The 16646-nt window shown below is 61.6% G+C and overlaps 1 protein-coding gene across 1 annotated transcript; it reads left to right on the top strand.

The window, feature by feature from the left end:
• Window positions 1–1917: 1917 nt before the first annotated feature.
• NCLIV_053670 (putative AT hook motif-containing protein) lies at window positions 1918–16305 on the top strand (the record flags this gene model as incomplete). Its single annotated transcript, XM_003884919.1, has 9 exons — window positions 1918–7810; window positions 8149–8289; window positions 8857–9068; window positions 9473–9590; window positions 9965–10068; window positions 10407–10452; window positions 10877–11983; window positions 12231–14851; window positions 15142–16305. The coding sequence occupies 9 exons, from the start codon at window positions 1918–1920 to the stop codon at window positions 16303–16305; spliced, it is 11406 nt and encodes a 3801-aa protein (XP_003884968.1).
• Between the last annotated feature and the right edge of the window lie 341 nt (window positions 16306–16646).

Raw genomic sequence — 16646 nt, 5'->3', positions numbered from 1 at the left:
CCAGTCACCCTAGAGGATACCAACTGTGTCTTGTTCACGTTCTGTTCTTTTTCTTGGGTCGAATATAAGGCGAATCTCTCGCAGAGAGGAAGGCGTCCAGGCGCATGTGTGCGTTTTTGTGGGAGCGCTGTTGGAGGAAAAGGCCGGGCGACGAAAAGGGGGGAGAGGTGGAGCACCACGGGGGAGGGGATGAGACCGCCTGAGGCGAGTGCGGAAACTGCTGCGGCGGTCGCAATCGAGCGCGGCGCAACAAGGGGGGTTTTCTTTTAATGCGACGGGCCAACTTTGCGTGACTAGCTCGCCGGCACCCAGAAGGATCTTTGCGCGAGACTTCCCAGGGAAACATCGATCTTGTGCAGAGTTCCGGCCCCGCTTCTGTGTGCCTTTGTGTTTTCCTAACTTGGCGAGAGTCGGAACCTGTACCCCTGTGGCGACAGAGCTGGAGACTTGGTTCTGCGCGTGTAATTCGACACAGGCGCTTTCTTGGGGGGTGCGCGCAAGGAAAAGGAATGCACAGCACACAACGCGCTCCCGAAGCGTGACCTTCGTGCCGGCTTCCTTCGCGGGCGAGGTGTACGAATACCTCGCGCGTTTCCGAGTCCCCCGTGTTTTCAGCGAAGCCGAGAGGCGCACAGGCGCGAGACGTTGATTTTTTTCTTTTCTTGAAGCACCTGAAAAGTAGAGAGCCACAGAGGGACTTTTTTCGCGTGGCCTTCTACAGTGTATGTACACCACCAATGGAGCCAGTCACTCTTGCCATCGTGAAGACACTGCTCCCTGACTCGCTTCGTTTGTCTCTCTTTTCTCCCCTTTCGCTCGGCTCCTGAGAGCCCTGCATGCCCTTCTCGAGCTGAGAGAGAAGACGCGGGAGGATGCCGCGGGCAGCTTCAGAAGCCGGAGCGAAAGTACGTCGACTAGGTCTACATTTCTCGGCCGTCTCTCCTTCCCTCCGTCACTCGCGCGCCACGACTCCCAGCTCCTCCCCGTCTCCCCCTACCTTTGTTCTCGCCCAGCCTCGCTCAAGGCTCCTCAGCTAAGCCGGACGATTCCTCTTGTCGTTTTCCATCTCTCTCCGGCGCCCCGAGAGCCCGCGCAGCCCCCAGGCGGGAGGGAAGGCGAGAGAACGCCTGCCGAGAAAAAGATTCCTTCTTCCTCTCTCTGTGCGTGCTTCGGGGTTCGGGAGTTTTGTGGCGAAAAACTTGAACCTCGGGTCACTCCTTCGTCGCGGCTCCTGGTTCGTCTTCTCCGGAAAACAGTCTGCGTGGTTGGCCTCTCAACCTCGTCGGTCGGCGGAGTGTCTCTCTCTTTCGACTTCGCCTGTCTCCTAAGTCTCCAGTCGTTCTTTGTCCACGCGGTCGCGAACAAGCCGCGTACAGCCTGCACGCAATTGAGAGAGCTTCAGCCGTGTCGAGGTGGGTTGCGGACGACTGGGAGGCTTTGCCGACTCGCGCTTTTCTTTGGAACTTCTTGGAGACACCTCGCTCGGCAGTCTCTGTCAACCCTGTCTCTCGGATTTCTCTTTCGTATTTCTCTATCGTGTTTCTCTTGTTTCGTAATTCTCTCGTTCGTATTTTTGTCGCCATTTCTGTCTCTGCCGCTTGCCGCGGTGAGTCTTTTTGTCTCCAGAGAATCTCTTGATCGCTTGGCGAAGGTGCGCGTTCCTCTCGTTTTCTTCTCTCTCAGCTGGAGACCGGCTCCCTCCAGCACGTTCTCCCTGGCCTCTTCATCTCTCTGCCGCATTGGTCTCGTTTTCCGTTTTCCCGGTCTCCGTCTCTCTTCTTCGTCGCGTCGGACTCGGCCGCCTCCGTGGTCTTCTGAGGGCGACGCAGAAAAGGAGGCAGACGGCGAGGACGGGACGTGCCAGAAAAAAAAGCAAACACTTTTTCGGCATTTTCTGCTGCGTTGCTGCCTTGTCCGATGAGGCGTTCCTCGATCTCCGCTGGGACTCCGAAGGACGGTGGAAGAAAGTCTTCTCTTGTCTCTGCCTCTGACCTCGCGTCGTCGTCTTCTCCTTTTTCGTCTTCATCCTCGAACGCGGCCGCAGAGAGCCCCCCTCCTCGTCCCGGTGAAGACGCTTCTTCACCGTTCCGGGCACCTCTCCGCGAGGCTTCCGCGTCTTCCTCTCCGGTATCTCTCGGGGGCGGCAGCGGCAGCGGTTCGGGTGTATGTACACCGGAGCGCGGTGACAAGGCCGGTACGGCGGGTGGGACCCAGAGCCGGCGGCGAGGCAGGAAAGCGTTGCAGCCAGTCAAAGAGGGAGATCCGTCTCCTGGACTTGAGTTGCCTTGTTCGTCCGGGGCACGTTCTTGTCAAGAAGATGAGGGGACCGCCCGCAGGCAGAACCAGTCGTCTTTTGTGAGTTCTCCCTCTTCTGGGCCCGTAGGATCTCCCTCTTCAGTCGCCGCCGACGCGTTTCTTCCGACAGGGGTGAGCAGTCACAGTCGCAGCAGGCGCGCGAGCTTTGGGGACTCTCTCTCCCCTCTTCTTCCCGCGTCCCCCTCGGCTTCCTCCGGTCCAAGCTCGTGGCATTCACGTGCCGAAAGTGTCTCCTCGACTGTCGGGCCCGCTGCGACCGCGGTCGTGGAGCCCCAGGCGCCCGGAGGCGACGCGCCGATGCCCGCGGAGAAGGGGCCGAAGGGCAGGAAGCGACTGAGTGAGGAGGGGAGAGACACCGACGGTCTCTCTCGAGGCGCGTGGAGAGGAAAAGAGCCGAGGACGGAGGAGAGGAAGGAGGTTGGTCATTTCGGAGAAGAGGAGAGCAGCCGAAACGGGTCGCGGCGAAGAGGGAGCGTGGGTGAGCGCGGGCCTCTCGCGCCCGTGTTGAAAGGAGAGAGAGAAGGGACACGGCCAGAAATGGACAAGATGGCGGAGGGGAGCGGCAGGTGGACAGGTCGCGTCCGAGGGATGTTGGGCCGATCTCGGCAACGCGTCGAAGAACCACGGTGGGACGAAGAAGACGAAAGTGAGTCCGAACACCTCCCCTCACCTACGCCAGCCGCAGGCGGCCCCTCGAGGGCGGGAGAAGAGGCGGAACAGGAGCCGGAGCGCTGCAGAGAAGAGAAGCGGAGACGCCGGGACGAGCAGGGCGAGGACGGCGGCGGTGCGGCAGAGGCTCATGCCGGCGAGACGAGGCCCGCAGAGGGCGAGGGAGACACCGAGATGGTCCTCGAGGAATCCCCAGACGGGGAAACGACGCAGGGGCCGCCGGCGGACGCGACTCGAGAGGACGCGCGGGAGGAGCTTCGGTCCTTCGAACACGACGCGGGCCAGGACGGCGAGGAGACAGAGAGAACGAAGGAGAGCAGGAAGCGCGACAGCTCTTTGGAAGACAAGCAGGAGGAAGGCAAGAAGAAAGGGAAGAAGAAGGACGGCCGAAAGAAGAAGGTTTTCCCTTTTCTCAAGAGGCGAGAAGAGAACGAAGAGAGTGAAGAGCGGCGGGGAGAGCAGGAAATCGAGGAGGCTGAGGCCGACGGAGAGAAGAAAATGGAGAACCACGCGGCATCTCCGGATCTTTCAGCCCCGGACCGCGAGGAAGACGGCGACGCGCCCGACAGAGAGGACGCGAGGGCGCTGGCGGACTCGGCCGAAGAAGCATCCGAGGGTCGCGAGGAGAAGAGGCGGCGAGTGAGCGAGGCGCAGGAGCTGCGCACGGGCGGAGAGGCCGAGGCAGACGCGCGAGGAGAGAGCGAGCGGGGGGCAAGCGACCGGGAAGGCGGAAGCCGCGAGACGGAGACACTCGAGGGCGAGGAGCAAGGAAAGGACAGAGGCGGCCCGGATGCGAGCGAGGCACCGCGAGAAGAGAGCGCGACGCAGGCGGGTCGGAGTCTCCGCGAAGGAGGCCCCGACGAACAGAGCGAGCGCGCGAAAGACGAGAAAGGTGAGCGTCGAGGACTGAGGAGCGACGGCGGGAGAGGTTCGCTCGGGCCCAAGACAGCGCGCGGAGACGACGACGGCGCGCAGCACGGCGCGCGGCGAACGGAAGGAGCCGCGGCGGAACGCGCCCCCGTGGCTTCCAGTTCTGCAGGGGCGAGCGAGATGCTGGTCGAGGGAGCCGGCGAAGGTTCCGTCGCGGGTGAACCGGCAGAGGCAAGCGGCGATCGAAGCGGCAGTTCGGCCAGTGACGCCGTCGGCGTTGAAGGGGCCGAGCGCGAATCTTCGCTAACCGACAAATCTGCGGTCGCCCATGGAGACGAGGACGCGCGGGAGCGTGCGTGGGGAGGCGCCTCGGAGGGCGACGAGAGCAGCGGACAGACTCGCGGCAAAGCGAGGTCGGGAGAGAAGCGCGAGGCGTCGCAGGGAGCGGGCGTCGAGAGCGACCGCCGGAAAAGAGAGAAAGAACACCACGACGGCGGCACTGGCGTGCTCGGAACGCGCTCGAAGACACCGTCGGAGTCGCGACCCGCGGGCGGACTGCCCGAGGACTCTGAAGACAGTCTGTCGGCGTCGTTCGAGGCGGCATCTTCCGCGGTTCCGGCCGCGCCTTGTTTGGCCGCGGGAGATGGCCCTTCTCTCCCATCGACGGGCGCGAGCTCTGCGGGGTCGGGGCAAGGCGCGGGCGCCCTGGGGACGGTGGCGACTCGGAGCTCCTCGCGCATCGCCGCTAAGGCGATGCACCTTTTCGAAGAGGGGTATCGGCGGCGGAAGGACGATGGAGTCGACTGCACGCGAGAAGAAAAGGAAGCGAACCCAGAGGAGAGGAAAGAGAAGGCAGACGAAAAGGAAGAGAAGAAAGAAGAGAAGAGCGAGGATGTGAAAGGACTGGGGCAGCCGTCCACGGCAGCCGATTCTGGGCTGTTTTCGAGACGACAGAAAGGGACAGACTCCGGGAGGGGACTGGCCAAAAGTCGTCGCGGGTTGGCCTCATCGGTCTCCGAAGACGCGCCGCTGCCTTCGAGTGACCACGTGCTCACCGAGGCGGGCGGCGCTTCTCTGGCGAAGCAGGCAAGGCCTGGCGTGGGCCGGCCAAAGCGCGGGGCCTTCGCGAGGACCGCGGCGGAGAGAGCCAGCGCGAGCAAGGCCGCGGCGCCCGAAAAAGAAGATTCGGGTGTACATACACCGCAGGAATCCAGCGACGAGGGTCGGACCGGAGAGGGTGCGCAGGAGGCCGCACCGCCACAAGCGCCGGTGGGATCGAGTGACGCCGCCGAGGCAGAGAAGCGCTGCGCGCTGTCGGCCTCCGAGGATCGCTCAGACTCGTCTGGCGCCAACGCGAAGGCGCAGGTGTCCCCAACCCAGGGTGCGGTCTCTCCGTCCCGGCGCAACTCCGGCCCTGGCTTCCCGGTCGCCGACCCAGCCCCGTCAACGGTTTCCGCGTCCCTGTCTTCGTCTGCTCAGCGCGAGGCCGCGCCTGCGCGACGATCCGTTCGGCAACAGCAGCGGCAGGCGGCTCTCGCCGTGGCTCTGTCGGCGGGCGACTGCACTGAGGCTCTGGAGGACCAACCGCGTCCACGCAAGGAGGCCCAGGGCCCTCTGAAGGACGTTCCCGGGGTCGGTGGACCGGCGTTCTCGGCGCCTTCGGCGACAGCGAACGAGAAAGCGGCGCTCAGTTCGGAGGTTCCGTCGCCTGCGTCTTCCGCGAGCGATGTGTCAGCGGGGACTGGAGACGCGGGGAAGCGTGGCGGGCGCGGCGGGTCAGGCTCTGGAGCCTCCGGGACCGCGGAGACTCGCCGGTCGAGCCTGTTGGGCCTCGGGAGCATCGCCAACTCGCCGTACTGGAGCAGGCCGAGTACGCACAGCCGTGGCGGTATGGCCGCGCGAGGCGTCGCTTCGGGGTCTCCAGCTGTCTCCAGACTGGGCGACGGGAGCTCTCTGAAGGCCGAGAAGGACCGGGACGTGGAGACGCGTCCCAAGCCTGCAGGATCGTCGGCCTCGCTCGCTTCGCGGACCCGCTGGCGGGCGGAGAAGACCGGCTCTTTGGACGCGTCTGGCGACGTGGGCGCGGAGCAGCCTGTCTCCCGTCGCGGGCCTTGTGGAGCCTCGGCCGCGCTGGAGAGCGGCGAGGAGCTCCAGCGGGAACCGGGCAACGGGGTGTCGGCGAAGTCTGTCGCGTCTCGGCGCGAAGAGAAGGGAAGGCGCGAGGAAGAAGGAAGGGAGAAGAGCGCGAAGAAAAGCGGGCTTGGGGTCGGCTCGGGGGCCCGGAGCGGGTCGGCGCGGCTGCGGTCGAGGCTGTTTGGGCGGGGCGAAATCGAGGGAGAGAAGACCGACGCGGAGACCGAGAAGGACGAGGAAGGCGGGCTGGGAAAGAAGCGAAGAGAGTTTCTGCCGACGCGGGGCAGCCAGTCCGTGGAGCGAAGCCGCCGGGCTGCCGAGGCGATGGCGGCGGTCGCTGCAGGCGCCGCGGCCGCAGCGCGCGAGCGGAAGCGCCGAGGCAGCGTGGATGCCAGCGAAGATCGAGAAGAGGGCGAAGAGCGAGATATTAGCTTCTTCCGGCACGAAGGCGCCTCGTCGCCGGAGAGTGGCCAGGGATCTGCCGCTCTCCTGGGCTTCAGCAGCACGAGCATCAGTCGAGACACATCGCCCGAGAAAGACGAGGCCGCGCGGCCCCGGAGACTCTCCGCGCCGTCGCTGCACAGAGACGAAGAAAAAGCCCGCGGGGAGGCGCGAGAGACGCGAGCTGTGACGAGGGCCCGACGCGGAGATGGGGCGAGAGAGGACGGAAAACCGTCAGGCGAGGAGTCCGAAAAGCGAGAGGGAGAAGAGAGGCCCGAGAGAACGCGAGAACCTGAGGAAACAGAGAGAGACGAGAAAGGGGAGAAAGACGAGAAGGAGTTGGAGGGGAGAAGAAGGAGACACGTTAGAGGAAGGGAGGAAGACTGGACGAGGTCGGGTCCTCTGGGGATGGGCGGCCGTTGGCGGACGCGGGGGGCTTCGCTGCTTTCTTCTTCGCTGTCCAGACACCGGAGAGGGTCGCGCGTGGCCGAGGGGGAGGAGCAGGAAGAGAGTGGAGAGAACAGAGAGAAGGAGCGCGACGAGCGGAAGGAGACGACGGAGAGAGAAGAGGCCGCGAGAAGCGAGGCAGCGGGAGAGAAAGAGGAGGCAGCCGGCAGACGCGAAGAGCCGCCTTCGCCACAGGCTGCGATGGAGACACGGTCGAATCGGAAGCCTCCGTTTGTGAAGAGACAGTCGCGCAGTCTCGCGGAAACTTCTGTCTCATGGCTTGGGGAGGAAGACGGCGGGAAGAAGGCGAAGACCGCGGGGCCTTTCCTCTCTCCTTCGCACGGTCTGCGCGTTTCTCTTCGGAAGCTTCAGCACGAGGCTAGTCGGGAGTCGTGGCGGCCCGAGAAGGAGAAAAAGGGAGAGAAACCCGATTCGGCTCTCGCAAAAGCGCCATCGGCTGCGCGCCGCAGTTCCCGAGACGGGGAGGACGCAGACCCCCCAGCTGCGCCGGAGACGCAGGAGGCGCGAGCGAAAGAAGCGAAGAAAGAAGAAAGTGAAGAGAAAGAAGCGGCCGCGGAAGCGAAGGGTGCGGCGAGCGCCGAGAGCTCGACGGAGAGAGGAGAGAGAGGCGAGGGTGATGCACATGCAAACAGTGGGGACTGCGAGACGCAGAGCCAAGACGAGGGTGAGAAACCCGAAGAGAAGGCGAGCGAAGACAAGGGAACAACTGAAAAAGAGAATGCAGCCGACGGGGTTCTGAGGCGAACGGGAACCCGGCACGCGGCTGCACGCCACGGCACCCCGAAAAGCGAAGAAGGCGAACCCGGGGGAGCGAAAAAAGAAGGGAAACCTGTCGCAGAAGAAGGCGCGGGAGAGGTGACCGCTTTCAAGGCTGTCATCGCCAAGCTAGTCGCATTCAACGAGGCCGACAAAGGTAAGGAGGCGCCAGACCCCAGGAGCCTCCCGCTCCCTCGCGAACTGTGTCGAGTCTCTCTTCAACCATCCCTCCTAGCCCAACTCCACACACATATGCATACGCGTACTCATATATATATATATATATATACATATGTATATATGTGTGTATGTGTATATGTACATATGTATGTATATATATATATATATATATGTGTGTGTCTGCGTATGTAAGTTCGTTGCATATCAATATATATATATATATATATATATAGATATGCCTGAGACGCAACGTGCAGGTCTGCACGTGTGTATGTGCATGCGCAGCTCTCATGTGTTTCCGATTTCTTTGCTCAGTTCGCTACCCCCAGTGGTACACGGGCCCAGTCGGCGCCTTCGAGCCTCGCCACAACCAGCTCTGTTGGTGGCGCTTTCGCATGCAAGCAAAGTACCAGCCGGGTCGAGTCGTGATGGACTTCGACGAGGAGATTCGATGTGGTGAGCCGTCTGCGTTTTTCGCGGTTCCACAGACGGAAGTCAGCCGCGCGCGAGGGGCGCCGCTCGTCGCCAGTTCCGTCCCCCCTTCTGTCCCCTCTTCACGCGCTGTGTCCTGTCTCCCTGTCTCTTTCGCTTGGGTCCTCTCCCTTTCTCGCGTTCCCTCCCCCTCTCTCTCGTCCTCTCTCTCTCCCGCCGTCTCCTTCTCTGTCGTGCCGTCTCGTTCTCCCTGTTTGTCTCTCTCTTGTTCTCTGTCTCGCTCGGTGCACGTGGGTATGTCTGTGTTTTCCGGTCAACTGTAGGGGAAAACCGTGTTGCATCTCCGAATCGCATCCCACCATTTCACAGGTTTCTTTGCATAGAGGCGTCTCTGCGAGATTCGGTGACGAATCGACAGTTGTCGTTGTGTCCCCACGGATATATGGAGGAGTGAGTGCCCGTATATTTGCACGTGCTCACGTGCATAGATCTGTGTAAGCATCTGTAGGCTGGTCTCTCCAAACGCGCACACATGCGTTCATAAAGCCGCCTCGTGGGCTTCCGCGCGGGCGTTCTCTCTTTCCTTTTCAGGGCGCCTGACGGAGGCCGTGAAGCAGCAGTTGTTTATGACTTGCGTGCGCCGCCCGCATGGAACCGGCTCCGGTCAGCACCTCGTTTGTCGCAGCAACACGGACGAGACCGGAGCGCCTTCAGAGCCTCCCCACATTGGCGACTTTGTGATTGTCCAGAACCTCGAGGACCTAAAGTTCTCGGTCTGCAACTGGAAGGTGACCAAGCCGCTGGTGAGACTCGAACATGAGCCCGCTCGGAATCGCCTCTAAACACAACTCAGTCTGCGGCGCTGTCTCCAGTCGCACGCCGATGCAGTCCGATCCTCGAGCCTGCGGGGGTTTCTGTGGCGAACAGGCGACGTGTCTCTTCTTTTTCGGCGGTCTTCAGTCCGCTGGCGTGGTCTTCTCTCGAGGCGCTGCGCGTCGCTGAGGGCCTCAGCGTCTCGTCTCTCCACTGGTTGTCTCTCCGGAACAGGCCTGGCCGTCGCCGAGTGCGTTGTCGAAACTTGCAACTACTGTGTTCTGGCTACGAGTCGCCGTTTTCTTCTGCGTCTCGCGCCTCCGCGAGGGTCTCCAGATCTTTTCTGCTTCCCCTCATTTCTTTCAGTGCGCGTGTTGCCCGTGGGTGCTTGCAGCCGTTCCCAGCCGGCGAGTTGCAAGTCCGCCTCGAGCGGGCGAGCGGCAGCGCGCTCGGGGTGCTCAACTCCTTGACCCGCGCGAAGAAATTCCTTCAAATCCGAGAAAAATACAGCGGTAAGAAACCGCCAGTGCTCTGCCGCCTCACGCTCCCTTCTCGACCCTATATGCCCTACCATCCTTCTCTCGCCCTCGGAAAAAATACACGCAACGACGCTCATGTAGACGCAAATATGCATCTCTCTCTATCTACATATATACATACATATATATGTATCTGTTTGCATAGATACACACGCATCTATAGTGATCTGACTACATATGTGTGTGTGTATGTATGTATATCTATCTATATATATTTACTAGTTTGCGTGTGTGTTGCCGTATGTATGAATGTGTTGGTGTCCGTGTGTGTGTCTTTTACCCGTAATTGGGGAGATCCGGCTTATCAACGGGTTTTCCTTTGGCTTTTGCGTTCTCGGTTTTCGTAGGTTTGCAGTTCGGATCTGTCGAATCGCTCGAGAAGCAGTTGCTCGACATTCTTGCCCGCGAACACCTCAAGCCGACCCTCGAGATTGTCGCCCATCTCCAGCAGGTAAATATGCATATATACATACATGCATATATTTACATATGCAGTTGTGGGCATTAAATCGTTGCTCTATGCATATGGCTGACGAGAGGAGCAGAGAGACCAGGAGCTTCAAAGAGTGTCGGGTTTTCGTGTATCCGCTGGTCGCGGGGGAGTGGTACAGCACGTCGAAGCGTCGCACAGTGTTTTGTTGGAGGGGTGGATATGGGTTCCTGCGTGGAGGTATGTGCACTCGCTGTGTTCGTCTCCGGGTGGATAAACACAGTTTAAATGTGGTGTGTTTAATCTGGGCACTTAGGTTGTGAACGTTTGGTTTTTCACGTGGTTCCATATGTATGTAGGTCGACGTCGGCCATGTCCTGCAAACCTACACGTCGATGCCTCCCGGTAAGGCGTTCTTGTCTCACCCAAAAAGAAGAACTCGTACATTTGTCTCTTTGAAAAAAAACGAATAGGAAGAGAAACGAGGACGCCGACGGAAAGCAACGAGGAAGGAAAAGGCACATGTTTGTCTCTGCTCTGTTGTTACCTCCTTCTGCCTCTCTCTTTCCTCTGCCGACTACTCCCCGTGCTTCCCCATTTCTCCCCGTCTCCCAGTCAGACTCTCTCTGTCTCTCCTGCATGTCTTCCTGTCTCTAAGTCCTTGTGCCTGTGTCTCGTCACCGCTGTCGGGTTCATCACACGTCACCATTTTCTGTCTTCCTCGTCAGGTCGCTCTCTCCCAGTTCCCCTTTTGCCCTTCCTCTCTCTGTCTTTCTTCGTTTTCTTCTCTCTCTTGATCTTGGTTTTTTCTCGCTGTCGCGCTTTTCAGGCTGGGACTGGACGGCGTACCAGAAGGAGCACGACCGCTTGGTCGCCCAGCGGAAGAAGGGGAAAGTAGACGTGTCGGCTGCATGCGACGACGAGTCGGTCTCCGAGACGAGCAGCAGCTGGAGTCTCGGGCGTCTGTTGCATCCGGCTTCGCCGCAGCCTCTCTCCGGTGCGGGCTCGGCGTCTCCGTTCTCTGCATGCACGTCTCGCAGCTCGGCCCCGCACAAGGCCACGCCGTCGCGGGACGACCTCTCGACGGGGTTGTTTGCGGTGTCTCGAGACGAGAGTGCGGCGGGTGCATCGCCGTCCTCTTCGCTTCTCCCTTCTCTCTGCGAGTCTCCGGGCCCTCGCCGCGTGGTCTACGCGAACATTCCTCCCCACATCGCTGCGGCGCGGGCGGGCGTCGGGCTTGGCAGCCGCGGGACCAGTCAGTCGTTCCAGGCGATTCCGGTGCTATCCTCTCTCACCAAGTCGCTCGCGTCTTCTTCGCTCCTGGACGACGACTCTCTCTCGCTCCTCGCCGACCTCCCCCCGAGCCACCCGCTGTTCCTCAACTTGATTCACCAAGGCAAGGAGGCGCAGGGGGCGGCGTCCGGCGACGACGTCGTCGGCTTGCTGCCGGGGTTCAGCGGCCAGTGGGTCCACATGCTGAATCAGTTGATTCTGAAAAGAGACGCGCTCCTCCATCTCCTGCAGCCAGTTCCTCTCGACCTCCTCCACAACCCCACGCGCGTCTTTGGTCCGCTCCCTGCGCTTCTCCCGCCCGAAGTGGTTTTACAAGTCGCTCTCGCCGCGGGCGACGCATGCGCCGCGTGCCACGTTTTAACGGCGAATCTCTATCTCGCGCGTCTCGCCGACAACGTGGCCATTCGCACCTTGGATCCTGCACAGAAGCGCGTCCGCGTGCTGCCTTCCCACAGCCGACGGGGCGAGGGCGACTGCCGGGCGACGCTCGCGGAGAGCCTCCGGAGCGCGCGACAGCTGGACGCGAAGAAGCGGACGGAGGAGAAACGCGCGAAAGAAAAAGATTTCGTGAAACTTCCGGGACGGCCCAAAAAACGGAAGCGCGATCCCAACGAGCCGCCGAGAAAACGCGGAAGACCTCCAAGTATGCAGAGGAGGGACAGCGAGGGAGAAAGAGAAGGACAGCGAGAGCAGCAGATGAGACAGAGGGAACTCGACGTAGCGGGTGCACGGGAAAAAGGAAAACGGGAAAACAGAGAGAAGGGAGAAAGAGGGGAAAGGAAAAAGACGAGCACGAAACGGCAGGGGGGGGGGGGGGGGATGCGCTCGAGATTTGCGAGGGTTCTGTCCACGCACGTCGCGCTTTGCCTGTGTTTCGACTTTCCCTTCAGATCGGCTTCGCTTCGCTTCCAGCAACGCCTCTTCGTCCACTCGCGAGACGTCTTCCGGTCCTTCTCTGTCATCCTCGGCACCCAAGTCTTCTTCTTCGTCTTCTTCCTCCTCTTCTTCCTCTTCGGCTGCTTCGCTGCGTCGCTCGCTGTTGCTGCCTGCCTCGGCCTCTTCGCCGTTTTCTTCTTCGCCAGAGAGCGGCGCGCCGCCGGTCGCCTACGAGATGGGTCACTCGATAACCTTCTCCGTCGGCCTCACGTACGGCCGGCTGTTCCTGCCTTCGCTCAAGGCGCAGCTGCCTTCGAAGATAAGCCGAAGGTGTGGGGGCGGGAGCGCGGCCGACGAGCGGCGCAGCGAAGATGAGGCCTCTGAGGCCGAGGTGCTCGAGGCGCTGGACCGCCGGACGCGCGCAAAGCGCCTGTTTGATCGGCAAATTGCATGCGCCCCGTGGATTGGATGCTGTCCAAGACAAAGCGCCGAACTCGCGGCCGCTCTCTTGGTCGGAAAGGCCAAGACAGGCACCGCTCCTGCTCGTTCGCCGTCTTTTCTTCCTTCATCCTCGCTCTCGTGTGGCGAGAAGGGCGATGCCGAAAAGAAGGAAGAGACTGTCGTGGAGGGGGAGCGTCGACGGGGGACAGGAGGGGAGACAGGCCTCGATGGGGGAAGCGCAGCTGCAGCGGCAAGCCCGCGAGGCGGCGCGGCGACAGCGGCGCCGCCTCGTGGAGGCTTCGCGAGTCGCGCTGCTCCGACTTTCGAGGCGGTGAGAGCCGAGAACGACGCACTGAGAGAAAGAGACGAGGGAAAGGAACGCGAAGCGGAGCAAGAGGAGGAGGTGAATGCCAAGGCTGCGACAGAAGACGCGAGCGCGCACCAGGCTCCTTCAGACTCCGAAGGCACGCCTGTTGCTTCTCCCGAGATGCCTGCCTCGTCGCTGATCGACGAGGAACGGGGAGAGGAGGTCGGGAACGGAGGCCAGGACGGCGAGCGCAGCCGAAGAGAGAAGGAGGGTGATAAAAGACGAAGGAAAGACGCAGTGAAGATCCGGAAAAAGCAGATGACACTTCTGTCCTGCTGGGGCGCAGTGGAGAAGAAGCGCGTGGACGCGAGCGAAAAAGGCAGTGGTTTGAACACAGATTCAAAGAGAGTCCAGGATGTCGCCGAGCCGCGTGCATGTGAGGCCAAGGATGAGAAGGGGCTGTCAGCGCACCCTCGTGCACGTTTCGAAGCCTGCGAGCGCTCGCCGAGAGAGAGGGACGACATCTGGCGAGGGGAGCAGAGCCGGGCGCGAGGCGACACCTGTCTGTCTGAAGACGGCAACCCCCAGAGCGAAGACCAAGGGGAGGCAGCACGGACAGAGGAAGGAGACAGCGGCGATGAGGCGACAGGCAGGCAACCGGGCGTCGGGAAGCGTGGAGACTCGGGAGAAGACTCCGGAGAAAACGCGAGGAGAGAGGAAGACGAGCACGCGCCGCTGCGGAGTTCGTCGAATCCGATTTTCTTCTCGCCGTTGAGTGCCTGTTCGCGAGGCGACTTCGAGCAGTCCGAGGAGGCGCTGTTGCCGGCGTGTGGGGTCGATGCGGCGGAGCGACCCGAGACGCGAAATTGCGAGCAAAAAGACAATGCAGAGAAAGGCGAGGGCGACTGGCGAGAGGGCGAGTTCCTCGGGGACCTCGAGAACTTTCCAGAACGAGCGAAGCGTCCTCGGGAAGCGGGGAAAGACGGCAGCCCGCGCGAAGGCAAGGTGCATCGGCTCGCCTGCGGATCGTTGGGCGGCCCCGACACTGGAAAGGAAGACGCCAGGCTTTTCCCCGAGACTGCATGCGGCGGGAAGAACACTCGCGCCTCCGAGGCGTCTCTAGGGGGTGAAGAGCGAGACGCGGACCGCGACGCAGAGAAACCCGAGGTCGCCTGCTTCTCGTCTTCTCCGCTCTGTCGGGCAGCATTTGATGCTTTCAGCGAGGGCGAGTCGGAGCTTCAGGCGGCGATGCGCTTGAGTGTGAGTGAATTCGAGGAGGAAGGCGATCCGAGGCAGGAAGAGAGCGAGAGGCCGGGAGAGGCCCGGGCGCTACTGACATGCCCATGTGCGGGCGAGGCAGAGAGGTCTCCCGAGTCACCGCGCGCAGACGAGCTGGCCTCGGCGCGCTCAAGTGGATCTGCGTCTGTACCGGGACGACATTCCGGCTCTCCGGAGAAGCGGCCGGCGCTTGGTGGCGTGGCCAAGAGAGGCAGAGAAGAGCGGGAAGCGGGGAGCGCGACGGGAGGTGGGCAAGGCGGCTCTGCCACGGAGAAGAGGGGAGCGCAGGGGCATCCGGCGTCTTTGGCGGGCGCGACCGACCGGGGGAAACCCACAGAGACGGAGAGAGGGAGAACGGAAGAGCGCCGCGGAGAGACGAGTGCGCGCGAAGGCGATGCCCGATTCGCCTGGCGAGACGCAGGGCGACGCAGAGAGGCGCGCCGAGAACCTGACAGAGACCACGAGAGACAGAAAGACGCTGGGGACGACCCTGGAGCCCCATTCCCCTTCTGTCATCCCGGGCCTTACGAAAGCGTCAACCTCAGTCTCCTTTGTCTCCACACGAGCTGCGACGACGAGGACTTCCTCCTCAGAGTTGCCCTTGAAAAGGTGGGGATCGCCCTCCATCGGAATCTTCCGCCATCGCTGTCGTTGTCTTTTTTCTTCATCCTTTTGTTGGTTTCTCTCCTCCCTGGTTGTCGCGCTTTGTTTCCTCTGTGATTGTCTCTTTTCTCTCGCTTTGTCTCTCGCTGTTTTCTGCTTGTCTTTCTTTCTCTTCCCTTTGTTTCTTTCTGTGGGTGTGCCTCTCTCTGTGCTGCGTTGTCGGCGAGTCCGTGTGGTCCCTCCTGGCTGTGTCTGTCGCCCACGCGGTTCCGGGTGTTTCTCTTTTCGGTCCGTAGGTTTCCTCCACTTCTCCGCCGCTTGACGAGTTGGAGCGATGCTTCACGACACACGGCGAGCGCTTTGATCTTCACTGGTTGGATCGACGTCTCGGCAACACGCAGACACTCCAGAAGCTGCAGCCTGAACTTGTCCGTCTCCTCACTGCGTATCGAACTCGGATGGCGATTGCTTCGCACCTCTCTTCCCTCTCTTCCTCGTCTTTTTCATCTTCGTCTTGTTCCGCTGCAGAATCTGGCACTTGTCCGTCGCCGTGGAAGCCTTCGCCGCGCGTGCTCGCGTCGTTCACTGCTTCCTGTTCTCGGTGTCCGTCGGGACGGCGCGTGACGGAGAAGGACGTGCGAGCGCTGAAGGCGAGGCAGGAGGCGGGGGCGGTGCTCCTCCGGCAGGCGCTGCGACTCTTTGCGAGCGAGAAGGCGAGGCTAGCGAAGCTTCGCGAGAGATGTCGGTCGCTGGGACAGCACGAGAAAGAGAACCAGGAGACGGGGAACGCGTTGTCCGGCTGGTTGCCTCCGCTGGCAGCGCTGCGTGAGGAAGGGAAGCGAAGCGACGAGTCGACGCTTCTTTCGCGAAACCAGTCGAGCTACGATTGGCAGGTCGAAGCCCTCGCGGGGCTTCCGACGCGGTCGCTCGAGGCCGAGACCCAGCAAGAAAAAGACGAGCGCGAAAGGAAAACCGAAAAGGAAAAAGAACTCCCCCTCGAATTCGAGGCTCTGTTCCACACGCTGTGCCTTCTGGCTAAACAAAAGGCGACCAGTTCCCCGTCTGCGCGCTCTTCGCTGTCTTCTGCCTCGGGGGCGTCTCTCGCCTACGGCGCCCAGAGCGGCCGAGAAGGCGGAAGAGAGAGCGACGGGGACGGCGAGAGAGACGGCGAGCGCGGTGCGAAAGAAGACGAGGGGAGTGTCGGGCAGCGGGACGCGGGAGACACCAAGTGCGGCGGCGATTCGGATCAAAGCCAGGGCAAGGAAGCAGTGAAAAGCGAGGCAGCGAGCGAAGAGAGACGCATGCGGCAAGCGCTCGTGCTGGAGGAGCTGAAGGAGATCGAGGAGTGGAAACAGGTTTTCCTGGAGCTCGTGAACATGCAGCCAGGAACCCCGAAGAATCCGCATGTTCTCCGAGTGCCGGAGAATGGGGCGGGGTCTGCGCGGCTGTCGGCCTCCTAAAACGTTTCGAGAGTCCAGTCGCGTCTTCTTGGTCCTGGTCGCGGGCCTCTCCAGCGAGGCTTGTCGCGCACGTGCCAGTGTCTTTGAAGTGTTGATTTTTTCCAGTGCAAAAACGCCGAACGGCTAGCGGACCTTGACGCAACAGCCTCTTGGGTGATTTTAGCACCACTTTTTTCGCGCTTCGAGACGATGCGTGTGTGTATGTGCGGCGTCCAGAACACGCGGACGTCTCTAGCTTTCGTTTTTCTCATCTTGTCATTTTCCGTCGCCCAGCAGCAGGCGGAGACAACGCGAGGGCCCCAGGTCCGTCGGGGCGGGGAGACCGGCTCTCGCCCGTTTGC

Source organism: Neospora caninum, chromosome XI, assembly GCF_000208865.1.
Source record: "Neospora caninum Liverpool complete genome, chromosome XI".
In the NCBI taxonomy this organism is placed as follows: Eukaryota; Apicomplexa; class Conoidasida; order Eucoccidiorida; family Sarcocystidae; genus Neospora; species Neospora caninum.
Note: the sequence above shows the minus strand (reverse complement) of the source record. Positions and strands in the feature narration are given on the sequence as shown.